The 16,478-nt window shown below is 38.3% G+C and overlaps 1 protein-coding gene across 4 annotated transcripts in view; it reads right to left on the bottom strand.

Annotated features, from left to right (window-relative positions):
• cntnap5l (contactin associated protein family member 5 like) overlaps positions 1 to 16,149 on the bottom strand; it is a 98,498-nt gene extending 82,349 nt beyond the window's left edge. For all 4 annotated transcript variants that reach the window (XR_010900531.1, XR_010900532.1, XM_067430961.1 and 1 more), the window contains exon 1: positions 15,910 to 16,149. Coding sequence is in view for 2 of the 4 variants with exons in the window: in XM_067430961.1 (XP_067287062.1) it covers positions 15,910 to 15,988 (79 nt within the window). In the remaining 2 variants the exon portion in view is untranslated. The remainder of the gene's footprint in view (positions 1 to 15,909) is intronic.
• Between the last annotated feature and the right edge of the window lie 329 nt (positions 16,150 to 16,478).

Here is a 16,478-nt window from a genome sequence, read left to right as displayed (position 1 = left end):
GGTGTGCTCTTTGATACCAATCTTTCATTTGAATTTTGAAAGCCACGTTTCTAGCCTCTGTAAAACTGCATTCTACCATCTTAAAAAATATATCTAAATTACGACACATGCTTTCAATGCAAAATGCTGAACAGTTAGTTCATGCGTTCATGAGCTCAAGATTAGATTATTGTAATGCTCTACTAAGTGGCTTCCCTGCTCGGTTAATAAACAAACTCCTGCTGGTCCAAAATGCAGCAACTCGAGTTCTTACTAGAACCAGGAAGTATGATCATATTAGCCCAGTTCTGTTAACACTGAACTGGCTCCCTATTAAACCTCGGCAGCGGTCTAACAGAAGCTTGTCCATGTCAAAATGTTCAGATAACCAATCAAATCAAAGTGTTACTGTCACAATGTAATGAGAGTTTGTGGAAAGATGTAAGTAGATGTAAGTAAAATGTTCAGCGACTGACAGTTTCTAGTCCTAGTCATGCAAGCTTTTTATAAAATAAGCAAAATTTGCAATTATGATTCATTAAGTTTATAAATGAATGTGAGACAAGAAACGTTTGCGTTTTCGACATATTACACATAATAGGAATAAGAGTGAAGGTGTGCACATTTTAAAATAAAATATTATTTTACATTCATTACTTTAATTACAATAAAATTAGACCTAGAACCTAGAAATGTATTCCATAAAATCCCTTTTAATCATCAATATAATTACTTTATTATTATCCCCCATACTTTGGATATCTGTGGTTTATTTAATTAACAGAGATTTGGGCCTTTATTTCCACAGCTCTGCTCTGCTCTGATATGTTGGATGATAAACAAATATGCTGTGGAATTATGGGTGAAAGACATTTTTTTAATTGAATACCTTATGGAGGATTAGGAGAGTATAGCCTCTGTCTTGTCCCAAAGGATTCATAGCTCGCAGTATCTGTGTGCATGCTCACTTAATGATATGATAGCATATGCTCATATATTTCATCTTTAATTTTTACTCAGTTAGAAACCACTCCAAACGAATCAGTGCATGAGTGAACTGTCCAGATGATTCACACTGAATTGCAAACCAATTTTCCTTAAACTCAAAAGAGTGATTTAATCATGGGCATCACTACTTCTGAGGCTGGATTCATGCAACAAATAACAACTTAACTACTATCTTCTAATTGTTTTTCTTTAAAAAGTTCTTGAAAGTAATCTTCTTAAAAATAATTGTAAATATGTTAGAATAACTTCTAACTGGTCTTAAATCCAAGGTAATATGTTTAATGAAGTCATCGGGTTGTTTCAAATTAATTGTTTTAATTAAGGATTACTATGCGCATGTGTATTCTGAAGTGACAGCAATTGCTGAAAATGTAAATGAGTATTAAACTTCATAAAACAACTCTACCACGTATGACTCAAAAAAAGACTCGATTTAAAATGCTATAATTACAACATTCAGCATATTGCTATTAGTGCACTCATACACAGGATCACACTCACACAGATACAGGGTGCATTCACTTGAGAGCGCAAAAAGACAGAGTGCAAATTAACTCAACAGACAGATTTTTAGAAAATAACTAAGTATACAGCGCATAAAAAACATGATGCCAAGTGCTGAACACCCGTCAAGCCAGTAATAGTACAAATATAGTGTGCACATTTATGATTATTACTGTAATCTGCAGGCAGTGCAAAAAGACTTGTGTTTTTCATTGAGTTGATCATTGAGTCTAGGGAAAGAATCGCCATACGCTCAGCCTGTTCAGAATTGCATTTAGAACATTGTTTCATTGACTAATAATTGCATACACTATTCGTGTTTATGCGCACATTTGAACTTCTCACGAACTTTATAACACATGCATACACACGTCTAAAGTTGATGAATTCTTTATATTCTAAATGAGCGACCATGTGCCCGAGTTACATAAAACACACTAAAACCATGTTCATAAAAGGACTTTTCACACACCCTTTTCTTTTATCACTCACAGCAAACATGACGCTCTCTAAAGATACATTCTCGTCAGAGAAGAGTCAACACAACTGCTGAGTACTTTCACCTTAAAACTGCAGTGAACCAAAGACAATCTCAAAATACAGTTTGAAATCGTCTGTGTTTCTGCCATCACGAACTACCTACAAACTACAAACTACCAAACATGGTTTGTGTAACATTAGCAACACATTAATAGCTGTTTAATAACATAGTCAAGCAAAAGGATAATCATATTGATTTCTGTTATGTGTCCGACATTATAGTGCAGAGTGCAATTGTGCAGTTTTGACCTCAGAAAGTTGTCCGACTGTATTTCTGAGCATGGTGGAGTGAGTGGGGGTGGGGATAATTAGCATATTCATGAATCCACATATACTAAATTACTAGTGAACAGGGTGGGAAATTAGCACCCGCCACCAGCCAATGGCGGGTACTTTTTCAAAGTGGCGGGTGACTTTGCTGTGTATACCAGCCACAGTGGCGGGTGAATTGTAAAACATATTTTTTACTGTTTACTACTTAAAACATTCATTGTAACGGATTGGACATCTTTTGTCAAAGAATGATGTTGCTAGTAACAATAATGCACCTTTGTCGAGTAACTCATTTCATGATTCTGACAGTTTCTACTATTGAAATGACTGGGAAAAAGGGTCCCAACCAACACAAATTCACCCCATACTATGCTAATGCACTTTCTTTTATAAATTTGAATTCTGGAAAAAGTGGCTGGTCAAAAATATAAGTGGCTGGTAAAATTGGGCATCCACCAGCCACTGTGGCTAGTTAGCAAAAAAGTTAATTTCCCACCCTGCTAGTGAAGAAGAGTAAATAAGAGTGTAGAGTTACATTCAAGCTGTTTTAAGGTACAATTTATTTATTTTTCACAGGAAAACATTTTAATGTGTCATGTGATTTTTAAGGGTTACAATTATTTACTACAGGGGGACTTTACACGTTTATAAGGCCGCTGCATCTGAAAATCAAATAATTCCCTTCTATGTAGTATGCAAAATACAGAGTAGTATGTTCGAATACATTAGGGTGACCATATTTTGATTGCCAAAAACCAGGACACTCTGCACGGCAATAAGACACTCAAATGATACTCGAAGTTTACTCAAAGATGCCTCATTAATTTCAGTACATTTAAAGTATGCCCCTTCTGTATGGATAGAAATTGTTATATTACAACATACTATCTATAACCAAAATGTCTATGTCCTGGGAAAACAGGACATTTGGTCACCCTTAATACATAGTATTCGAAAAAACAATGGGAGAAAAGTCCCCGGACAGTCTAATTTCAGTGAGATGGACATTTTACTATCCCATAAGGCCACAGGAGAGGATTTATAAATGGAGGTGAAGCAAGTCACGTGATAATGACAAAATGGTACGACTGGATTACATTCATGCTAGACTAGGGGTTGCACCGACTAGTCGGCTAATCGATTAGTCGACCTAAATGCTCTGTCATTGACGCTTTAAAGGGGGGGTGAAACACTCAGTTTCAGTCAGTGTCATGTCAATCTTGAGTACCTATAGAGTAGCATTGCATCCTGCATATCTCCGAAAAGTCTTTATTTTTTTTATAATTATATAAGAAAGATGCGCTGTTCCGAGTCTTTTCGAAAAAAGCCGAGCGGGTGGGGGCGTATCGTGTGAGCGGAGCTAAATAATGACGTGTGCGCGCCGCTGTTAGTGTGTTGAGTGCGTCGTAAAGCTGTGTCATCCCTAACAGCGGGAAAAAACTTTATTCAAAATAAAAATATGGCTTTTAATCAGATACAGCCATACATCTATGATCCGGAATCAGACCCAGAGGCTGCAGTTGAACAGGAGCAGCAGCAAAAAACGACTAGAGCAGGACATCTCTATGTGGTACAAGTTATACACTAACTATATAATATGCTTAGCGACTTGTGTTATTTACATATTTATACTTGAATTATATCGTCGTATTTTTGTCTTTGAAGGTGTACATGTGGGAAGTGCAGTTGTGCACGTGTGTGTGTGTGTTTACGCGTGGTTTGTGTAGACAATTGTAGTAATGTTAAGCGGACTGGTTTTGCACGGCAGGCTAGTGTTTACATAGAAAGACATGGAATAGTAGCGCATTTGAATGAAGAAGCGTGCTTATTTAGTTCAACATATTTCCCCACTCTTTGTGTATTTTTGTTTGGAGTGCTTTTACAATACACAAACATAAAGTTACACATATAGTGGCCAGCTAAACAAATGTACACGCACTACACATCGCATGCTCCATTGATCAATTAACTATACGTGATCATGTTTGGGCTACTTGATGGGCATAGGCAAAAACACAGACATTTGAATCAGTCTTACTCACCGCCTGCAGTTCTAACGTTGGGACCTTTATCGTTGGGACTGCTCCATCCTTCAGCATTAGGCGATCGGAAAATCCGGCGTCGAACTGGGCCTTGTTTATGAAACAGTCGGCACCGAAATGCAGTGAACAGACATAAACCTTTGCGCAACTCAGTTGCTGATCCGGAAAAGCAAATTGCATCCACTGTTGCCTTAACGCGGGGTTTTTTGGCAATCTGTACAGGACTGTCTTGGTCTGGCAACCAAAAACGCACTTTTTTGGTGACATTGTTAATTTCTTGAAGTCACATCACCTGTGCAGCGCAGCCTACGAGCCAGCGCTTTGATGGGCGTAGCCTGTTGCTTTCGCTCTCTCTCTCACGCTCTTCCGGTAGAATTGTCCGTACGGCCCATACAAGGAAATTCCGACCTAATAACGTCAAGTGGACCCATGATCGGAAAACACTTGCCGAAACTTATGACTAACCGGAAGTAGTATTTTTGACAAAGAAATACTCCCATCAAACGTCCACCTTAACTTTTGAAACTTTGTCTATGTTTAGTATGGGATTCCAAGTCTTTAACAGTGTAAAAAGATCAGTATGCATGAAACAGCATTTCACCCCCCCTTTAAGCTTGACGTCGACCAGTCGCTGGCCTATAGAGGGCGCACCAGGACAAGCAATTTCCTGGCACGCAGGCTCTGTTTTGAACAGTTAAAAATGAAAAATAAATGCATACTCCTTGAGCTCTACACAAGACATATTTGATTATACCATCTGGATGCTCAAAATTGATCAGGAGTATGCAAGCTTATTGTACACGTAAGTTAATCATCGCGCTAAACTGCATGCTGCATTGCAGCGCAAACACATAGCCTGAACACGCGGAGAGCGCGCGCCTCACACAAAACCATTCAGTTGTGCAGAAATGTACTGTCAACACAGTTCTGGGATTTATCAATAAAATAGCTTAAAAAACTGACAAGTTCTAGCATATATTTCTTGATAGCTAAAACTTACAGCTTCACTATTAGAAGAGAGAGACGCTGCCTGGTAGAATTAATTCACACACAATCACTTACTAATGCCTTCATATACATGTAATCATTATTGTGCTACTTTATCTGTATCTTATTCAGAACGAACAGAAATCTGTGAGAAATATAACGACCGTAAGACAAAAGAACTGATACAAAAGCTGTTATGTAGGACCAATAACCTTATGAGCAGTGCTGTGTCATATGCCATAGCTGTCCTGTGCACAAGAAGACCCGCGTTCGCGTCTCAGCTCAAGGTTCAGGTTTATTTGTTCATTAATGTCGTCATTAGCAACTAGTCGACGTCGACTCGACTTTAATCACATAAATGCCGTTCAACCCCTATACTAGACACATTTATAGAACACAACTTTTTAACAGATAAAAGTTCAAAAGTTCAAATTTAAATGTAGTACCTACTCAGACAGTACTCGATTTTAGACACACCATATGCAATTTTTGTGTATTGTTCCTAAATATTTTCATTAACGTTATTGATGAATCATGATTTTTTTTGTGAAAACATTTGCATGCAGATTTTACACACACATTTGTGCGTGCATGCTTAGTGAATGAGACCCGTTGTAAGAATCTTTTTGAAAGGTATCTTAAGTTATAAAAAAATATTTTTTTTTTCGAATCCAGCCACTGATTCTAAACAGTCAATTAGTGTTGTCAAAAGTACCGACTTCGGTACCAAGGAAAAATAAAATAAAAAAATTATGCTTTGAGCACTCATCAAATATTTCTGTGATTGGTTACAATGATCAGTGCTTCAAAAGCATGTTGTAAATATACATCAATGATGCTCTTCATCGATATCTTACACAGATCCGAAGATCGGTCCGCTGATAGACACCTTTCTTGTTCTTTCAAACACTCCCGGCTAGAGTTTGTCAGCTCTGCCCCGCTACTTAATCAATAAAATAGCTTCACTGCTGAATAGCTACATGATCTAAAATCTAGCTTCAACATTTGGAGTGACGCCTAAAACTAATTCACAAGTTCACACTTACAAATAAGTCAGGGAATAAATTATGGTATGTGAATTTGGCGTGTTGTCTGAGGAGAGGGCTCCGAGCTGGGTATTTGGCCCAAATCCCAAATACTCTGCCCGTAGTCCTAGCTGTGGTAGAAAAAAAGCCAAGAGTGAGGAGCCAGGGTAGTAGAGGGATGCTGAGAATGTCAAGGAATATGGGTGAGTTGACTCATATAATATTTTAAACATGCTCCTCCCGAACTTTGTTGATGAAACCCAATTTATAAATATAGAATGATATCCCTTTAGAATTCCATGAATGTAGTGAAAATGAAAACAGCTCCATAAATAAACACCCACAAGACATGCAATACTCACTAGAAAAGACTGTAAACATGACTCAGAGGCACACAGACAGAGCATGATTCAGGCCGACTTGCCTCCCTAAATCCCTTAATCTACATCAGCAGCTATAGGCCAATGTTTTCTGTTTCTTAATGAAATTTGTACGTGTCAATATCTTCTAAGGGGTAATTAAATGTAACAAACTATGTAAAAATAGCATATTTTATTGGAATCAAACTTTGAGAATTTACATACTCTTTTACACAACTAGTGATCAAATTACATTTGATAAAAATCACCAGTCAAGTTTATGATATTACATCAGCAGATGAGAGTCAAATTGGATGACTACAGGGACTCATCCAGATCGCTCATTAAATAAATGAAGATATTTTTGATGAAATCCGAGAGCTCTCTGACCCCTAAATAGACAGCTATTTATTTACCAATTAATTTAAAACTTTCAAGGCCCAGAAAGGTAAGACACTAGAGTACACATGGACCATTTTAATGATGATTTTACTACCTTTCTGGGCCTTGAAAGTGGTAATTAAATTGGAGTCTATGAAAAAAATATCTTCATTTGTGTTCTGAAGATGAAAGAAGGTCTTACAGGTTTGGAACGACATGAGGGTGAGTAATTAATGACAGAATTTTCTTTTTGGGTGAACCAACCCTTTAACACTTCATCTATTGCCAAAATTATGAATATTATTTGATTTTGGGGTAATTATAAAACACGCTGGAGACGTTTGAAATGCTCTTTGCTTAGTACATTATACTTATTTTATGAAGTGATTTTTTGTAGGTTAAATAAATTACATGTCTCTCAGAGACTGACATGTTAGGCTTAACAAAATTTTTATATTTGGCTGCCGTGAATGTTTTATTTCTATTTTTTTAACAGGAAAGAGTGGTTTTGAGGCACAAAAGCGTTTTATTGTCTCTTATAACCACGGCCGGATTAACATAAGGGCCCGAGCATGGAGGGAGCCCATGATTGGCAGAGGAAATTATTAACAGCCAAATCCCAGCACACCCAGACATATATGTGCTGTTATTTACTGGAGTGCTGCCAGTGCATGGGAAACAAACACCAAAAGCCTGGTGATGAAACAGCACTACCTGATTAAACCGGACGAGCATCCAGCATTCGCAGCGGAACGATCTCACGCACAGCGCTGACAAATTCGTTTGGTGCTTTCGCCGTTCTATTGAAGTGATAACGAGCGTCAGGCAGTCAGTTTATCCATTTGAATTTGATACAAGCGCAACATCATGTGCACATTAAAGGCTCTGTGGCAAAGCTAGCTGAACCAGACTGAGTAGCTTTTACTCCGTAATCAGCTAGGAGGTATTTTTGCAAAGTTCACATAATAAATGTTGTAAAATAATTGACTAATAGAGTATTAAAGGGGTCATACAATGACATTTTTGTACAAGGTAATATGATTCTTTAGTGTCTAAATTAAAACTTTGTGATATACTTTAATTAAAAATTCTCATTAGTATTGTAAGAAAACACTCATTTTACCTGGTCAAAAACAGCTCTGTTTTCACCAAGCCATTTCAGTGAATACGACTTTAAATGATAATGAGCTTTGCTCACCTGACCCTGCCAATCTGTTCTATAAGGCGCTTTGACACAACACACGTGGAGTTGTTGCCCTTGACAACAGTTGAGGGGAAAGAATGGCGACAGGAGTCTCTGTGGACACATCTGTGCAACTCTATCAATTTCAACCAGAGTCGGACCCAGAACAAGATGACAGCTCCAACTAAATTTGACAGTTAAGGCTCGAACAGGATGTTTCTGAATGGTTGATTAATGTAATGTCACTTTGATCTATCTTTATGTACTGGCAGGGTAACATAAGCATAGTGAGATACGACTGCTATGTGTTAACTGATGTATATGTTAGTTCATTGACAGATTGATGTTACAGATAATGCCAATTTAATGTCGGTTTGTCAGTGATGCCTAACTGTAATAACTGTTACAACACGATATTTTACAGTAACAGACACCATTATAAACCATCTACAAAAGTAAGCTTAGTGTAGTGTGTGACCACGTTAACTTTATCACCAGCGTACACAGTTTGTAATAACACAATAACCATAACGTGTTGTTCATTATAAACGTGGGATTATGAATTATATTGAGAACATCATACATAGAAAGAATGCCATATTGTAATTTAACTTATACCCTGTAAACTTTAGCCGCATTCATCGTGAAGCGTGCGAGCATTTCAAACTACACTCACTTCTTCTGGAGGTGCAGCAGGAATACGAATAGCTGGTACAGATCCTTTATTCAGGAGCAGTTTCTTAGCAAAACCTGCTTTATACTGACCCTCGTTTATAAGCAGTCTGGTGAGTCTTGCGGTTCATGCAAACATAAAAGCATTGACATTGTTCGGGGGAATATTCCTTTTGAAAACTCCACTGTGTCTTCAGCAGATTTAGGATCATCAGAATTACTTCCTTACTTCCATTACATGCTTAGACGCCATTCTGCTCCCGCATATCAACAATGGCGGACTATGATGAGCTCTCTCTGGGCGGAACGCTGTTGACGGTGTTAAAACGCTGCTGTCAATCAACAGTCGTGGGAGGAGCATCCGACCGTGTGACGTCACACGGTCGAACGGCTTGAATTGAGGCAGGAGAGAACATATAAGGAGATTAAAAATAAAAATACAACACTAGATGGATTTTTATCATTATAGGATGGTTGTGTGCAGGCACTGCCAACACACATTTCCATAAAATCAGCTGGTAAAAGTGCTTGTACCATTATTGCAACGATATCTTCTCGTCTGAGTTGCCTATGGTCTGTCACTGCTCGGCAATGTCAAAATATTTGAGATGACCAATCAAATTAAAGTAGGTGGGCTTTATGTTCACAGAAGCTGCTGAGTGTGACACTTCAGTAAATGGTGGGAGATGTAAGTAGCTAAACTAAACTAACGTTCATAGCCTTCAGTGAATTAACTTGTCTAAAGAAAATGTAGGCTAAATATCAGTTGACCCCTATGTTTACACTGACACAGACGAAAATCAGCCTATCAGTCAGAGCTCAGCTTTAGGAGGGGAAGACACAAGGCAAGGAAACTGAGAGAAAAAGAAAGAGTGATGGAAATGAGGAGAGAGCAGGTATGACAGATAATCTACTGCCTACTAACATGGTTTTGAAAGCTTTCTATTATTCTTTTATTACCTTGAAACATCTCAAAAAAAATTTTTTTCTCAAACCCCCCTAAATAACTTTACATTTGGGATCTCACTGATTTTAAAGGGGTGGTTGCATGCAATTTCACTTTTTTAACTGTAGTTAGTGTGTAATGTTGCTGCTTGAGCATAAACAGTATCTGCAAAGTTACAGCAATGAAAGTTCAATGCAAACGGAGATGTTGTCTTATGTTATGGCAGTTTATTGCCTACAAAAACGGCCGGTTTGGACTACAACAAGCTTCTTCCCAGGTTAGTGACATCATAAACCTTTGCTAGTCACCGCAGATGTGACTTCTTCCCATAATGGTAAGGGCCGTGGCGTTTCTGGACAACCTGTGCTTGGCACTTCAGCAATAAAAATACAGGAAACTACATTTGGCCATCTAACCAATCTAAGACCATTGCGTTTTTCGGAGGGATGGCCTTCATAGAAGCAGGAAGCAAATGAGTTGTTCAAAGGACAGTGGAGACCGTGTAAAGGTAAAATATAAGAAAAAAATACAGCGGTTTAAAAAAGAAGAAGTATTAAGACAAGAAGTATACTGCGCCCCATAAACACAACCAAGCCTAGAAAAAAACCACGGAACCACCCCTTTAAAACTCCTTAAGGCAGTTGTATGCTCAAAAGTTGTTGCTGTTTCTGGAAACCTGTTTCTGTGGTAGAAAACACTGTGGCACCAAGATCGGCTCCTATGTGGGCCCTTGGGTTTGTTATAGCCCCAGGACCCTACATGTTCTGATTCCGGGCCTGCTTATAACACAAATCTTTTATTTAAACCCATGAAAATGTTTTAAACTGTTTAAAACTGTTGTTCCATCATTACCTCTTAGTTTGGCTCAAAAGTACAATATGGACGCACATTCTGTGCAGGCAATTAAACAATTCTACTGTTTTACCAGTGTAACGGTAACATGCATGTGCCTGCAATATATGTAAACACCAAATGCCTCACAAAGAAACCTCACTGTCATTCAGAATTGAATGCATTTTGCTTTTCTGTGATATGATGCCAGAAAGATGTTGTCACATTACAAAGTGAAAGTGCTGCTTCATTTTAAGAATGCTGAAAGGAAAACAACAACACAAAAACCCATTTATGCCTGCCCTTTTGAGTTAAAAGTTTAGTTAAAAGCATTCTCATAGTATAATCAGCAGTTTATTCCTAGGCATTGTCTAAGATTCTTCATATAACCCTGATTTCAGTGTTGCTGTCGATTTCAGAGCACTTTTTTGCTAAGCGTAACTTATTTAAATTGAAGTTATTTTCTCCTGGCAACGGTCTATGGGTTCAATCACTCACACACATGTTTTGTGGGTGCTTAAGTCTGTGAGAGACAGATTGAAAACCGCAGAGGGCTTTTGTTCTCAGTAGGGAGCGAATAAAACGCCACTTCTCTGTCTTACAGAAGCTGCAGCACCTCTGCCTGACATGGGCGGTGCTGACTGCTCGTAGACAGCAGCTTTCCACATTCCCCTAACAAAGCACAACCTCATCACACTCATACACACTCAACAATCAGACTATTTCCTCTACTCCACCGCAACATACTTTGCATAGTTTAAAGGTTTTCAAACTGGTGTCCAAACAACCTCCGGCAGAAATACTGTTAATAAATAAACAAAGAAACTGATTTTACTAAATCGTACATGATTATAGTTTTATTCAGCTTTCTAAAGAGTGGTTGGAAATCCTGAGATTGATTATTTTAATGGTACCTGTAGTTTGCATAATAAGAAAGAATAAAATATATTAATATATAAATTATAAATTTAAATAATAAAAAAATACTGTACAGTAATTTGTATTTGTTTCATAAATTTTTATAGCTTGACCACTTAGCAGTGTTTTAAGACAATATTTTATTTTAAATACGTCTACAGCACACTTACAGTGGCTCGAGATACACTAGCGGTTCCACCGCAGGAACTTTCCCCAGGAACTAGAGACTTTGGGATGGTACTCGGTGTGTTTTGACCACAGGAACCGGGGTCCACATGGGAACCAAAATAATTGGGGGGTATTTGAAATGAAAAAAGATTGAAAACCTCTGCTTTAATGCACACCAAACTAATCACATTTCCAGACAGGCTACTGCAAATCTGCACCCTTTAAAAAACTTGCACGCTAATTAAACATAATTACATACAGTACCTTTAAAGGTGCACTATGCAACTTTCCGTCCACTAGAGGTCGCTTATTCAAAACAAATGCATAGTTTGATGATGCAAAGTTTGAGCGCAGCATCTTGGGAGATCTGGTCTTCACTTCACAGCCGGTGGAAAATAGGACACGGGCAGAAATCACGTTCATGCATGCGGTTATTAACGTTACTGTAGGTTGAAGCAGAGCAGGACCAAGTGTTGTGGAGCTGAGGACGGCTGCTGGAGAGATTGTTACACAAATACCCGCCTCACGAACACCGGGGCTTTTATTATGACGGGACGGGACACATTCACCGGGCGCCTGCAGTATTTCCGCTCTTCCGGTTATGATTATGAGGTAATGCAGCTCTTTTTATCATATTAGATACTAGGGCTGTAACGATACACCAAACCCACGATTCTGTTCGTATAACGATTTTTGACCCACGGTACGATACAAACCTCGATATGGGGGGGACAAAACAGTTTTATTCTGTACAGTATTCTGTAGCCTATTTTGCCGTCAATACCATATATCTGTATGGTCAATAGGCTACTGCCGACATTTTCTTTGCGGTACCAATAGGCAATATATATTTAACATGAAGTATAGGGCCTCCTGTACATCAATACCAACAGAAGCGCAGCGTCAGACACGCTTCTGGTGTGCAAAGAAAGAGAAAACTCCACGCAGCCGCCCCGCAGATGACGCAACAGAAACGCCACTCACACCACGTTGCCAGCCGGTTGGGGAAGCTTCTTGAAACACTTACGGCAAATTGTGTGGGTCTTGTCAACTACACGATTGCCATCCTTGTTCTCCACCGGGTAGCTGAAATGTTGCCATACTGCTGACTTAAAAGTTGGATCTGGACAGGAAGGATAATTCTGGGAGTTGGAAGGGGTGTGTCGCGATTCTACCTTCTCACATCGCGATACAGGTTCGTGGACCTGCGTATTGCGATTTCGATTTCATATCGCATATCGTTACAGCCCTATTAGATACATTTAAGTGTGTTAAAAATTATGTTATGACATTACTCCATGCGTTCACTTGTTCACACTGCTAAAAGTAAAGCGCTCCTCCCAAATAAAACCCAAAACTGAGGGTAGCGCAGATATGACGCAATTGACAGGCGACTCCCTCAGACGCTATGCTGAAACTGAAATAAAGATCAATGATATTGGACTCACTCACTTTTACCATCTATAACTCTGTTCGCCTATCCCTAACCAATAAACACTTTATTATTAAACACGTTAGATGCTTTATTTCCACTTTTCAAATGTTTTCTTCATTGTTATTGAAAACAAATGCCTTTCTGTTCTGACATGCGATAAGAAAAGTGAGTGGAGAGATTTTGGCAAAAGGTGGATTCTAAACATCAGGTCGATTTGCCTCAAACACAATCTGCCATGCATCTTACCCCTACATTATGGCCCAACCAGACGTTTAGTAAAAGATGCAGACTATTTGCACTTGATATAAATGCATCTACTATAATTTGGTAACACTTTAGTATGGGGAACACATATTCACTATTAACTACGACTTTTGCCTCAATAAACTCCTAATTTATTGCTTATTAATAGTGAGTAAGGTAGTTTCTGTAGCATTTAAGTTTAGGTATTGGGGTAGGATTAAGGGATGTAAAATAAGGTCATGCAGAATAAGGCATTAATATGTGCTTTATAAGTACTAATAAATAGCCAATATTAGGGCTGTGCAATATATCGAAATTATTATCAAAATATCGCAAATATGCATATCGTCACGGCATGCAATATCTGAATGATTTTAATAGACTACTTCAACATTGTGAAAAGTGTCAATTTTAGGTCAACGCATATAGCAGAGAATAGATTGTGCACACGACTATTACTTATGGAACTTGCTTGATGTTAAAAAGAGTTATTAAACGCAATAATTTGCGCAAAACAATAACTTGCAGTCTTGCGCTGTCTGACACACACACCAAAATGTGAACGACACTGCTGGTCACTTTTAGAAGTTGTAGCGATGCTTTCTTTTCCCAGAAAGAATGTGAAACACAAATGGTTTAATTCTAAGTTTTTAAATATTTTAAGTATAATTTAAATAGATTTTACACACTAATTGCAATACCGTATCGCATATTCGAATATCGCATTATTTAACAAGATATTGCATATCGCATTTTTCTTCAATATTGCACAGCCCTAGTAATATGCTTGTTAATAAGCAACTAGTAAATAGTTAATAAGTGAACCTTAAAATAAAGTGTTACCAAAAATTTGCAGGGGACCCACCCACATTTCTTTTGCTTCAGACACCCATGCTTAAACCTGTCAGTAGGTGTAAACAAAAATATGTTTCGGCCAATCAATGAGCCTTTCCAAGTAAAGACTATCCTAAATATAAGTCGTTTTTGCCAGGTTTCTATATTAGCGAGGACATTAAAAAAAGGCTCCTCACAAGTACAGCAATACCTGTGCACACACATCTTGTTTTTTTTTTCTTCTAATATGGTGTGTTTTTACATCTTACATGTTTGTATACTGAGCTAACATTATTTTCTTTTTCCAATTTGCAGCTTGCTATAGACTCTTGAATAGTTCATGTCTGGTTTTATAAATCTGTTCTGTCAAAAGGTTGTAAGAATGTTGAGTATGGAAAATGAATAAAGATTTGCCATAAACATCACATTCACCAGTCTCTGCATTTTTTTTACATTTTCATTAAGAAACACATATTCACTATTAACTACAACTTTTGCCGTGTTAAACTCCTAATTTGCTGCTTATTAATAATTAGTAAGGTAGATTTTGTAACATTTAAGTGTAGGTATTGGGTAGGATTAAGGGATGCAGATTAAGGTCATGAAGAAAAAGGAATGAATATGTGCTTTGTAAGTACTAATAAACAGCCAATATCCTAGTAATATGCATACTAATAAGCAAACTAGTTAATAGTTAATAACTGAACCCTAAAATAAAGTGGTACCAGAAATCGTTTAGTACGTGTACAAATTGTTATCCTAATTTGCACAGTTTGCTAGCCTTCCCGATGTAGGGGTTAGGGGATGCGGACAACACATGACCCACACACTACATCCTTTCGTGCGTGTTTCTGGGGCAGTTCGATCACGACAGCTCCCCAAAAGCATCGCCAGGACTAGAGGCGCTGGCTTCCAAACAGATGAAATGAAATGGTAAATGAGACCTTAAAACTGAGCGCGTGACTTTTCAAGAAGTGTCTTTCTGCTCGCTCACGCTTTGACGCGCGAGAGAGATCAAAGATGAAAGAGGATATCTCACGCTCTATGAATCTATTTCATGGTATCAGAAGAGTAGACTTCTTTCTATATTTTGACGTGATCATTTCTGTATCTTTATTTAAGAACCGACTCCAGGGGGTTCACGACATTTCTGTGTGAGATTAAGACCAGCTGTGATAGCATAACTAATGTCCCCAGATATTTAAAGTTGTACAAATGATAGGCTATACAATTATAGCGAAGAGTAGACTTTAACTGGGAATCTCAGCATTAAAATCATTAGCCTATCCAAAAACGTCTAGAGATACTTAAAACACCACAATGGTCCAGAAGTTACGAAACAAAATACATAAATAAATACAACGAATAGCCCATATATTCAATCATTAATAATCAATTAAAAAAAAAAAAAACATTGCAATTTTGACATTGGCTGCTTACAAACTGTAGCCTATTAACTGGTTTAACTGCGTTTTAATTCTGAGCAACTTGACTAGATTTCTAAAGATCCCTTTGGATGTGTTTAATACATTGACAATTTGTTGAACAGTGGTATTTCACAGAATAAATAAATTTACTTACAGTTACTCGCCGATAAAACTGAAGTTAACACGCTCAACGTCGTGAGGACGAACATTCCGATGCTGTTGTGGAATCTCATGTTTGGAAAAAGTACTCCGCTCCACGCTTCCGACGTACCTCCGACCGTTAAAACCGTTAGGGAAAAGCCTAAAAAGTCTCGTGAAGGTTGCGTTTTGACTCCCACCACAATGAGGTGCAGTCACAAATGAGCACGCGCCTCCCGCCGTTTCCTCAGATCCCTCTGAAGGACTGATCCAACACTTGCGCGAGCGCTCTCTCTCTCTCTCTCTCTCTCTCTCTCTCTCTGGGTCAATACTGATCTCAGTCACACTGACTCACACATTACTACGCTTGAGGATGTAAGTGGTGCGCTCTCGGTTTCAGGACCACAGAGAGCTCCACGATTGGAAGGTGTTGCTAACTGAGCATTTCTTTCTTGTTAAGCCAGATAACCCAAATCAGGGGTTTTCAAAGCCAAGGAGCTTCAAGGGAGTTTGTGGAAAAGTTTAGAGCCAGGGCTGGGTGGGCTTCAAACGATATCATATTGAGATCACATACAAATTACCTCG

The sequence above is a fragment of the Pseudorasbora parva genome, chromosome 22, assembly GCF_024679245.1.
Source record: "Pseudorasbora parva isolate DD20220531a chromosome 22, ASM2467924v1, whole genome shotgun sequence".
In the NCBI taxonomy this organism is placed as follows: Eukaryota; Metazoa; Chordata; class Actinopteri; order Cypriniformes; family Gobionidae; genus Pseudorasbora; species Pseudorasbora parva.
The sequence above is the reverse complement of the archived record's forward strand: the minus strand, read 5'-3'. Positions and strand labels throughout refer to the sequence as shown.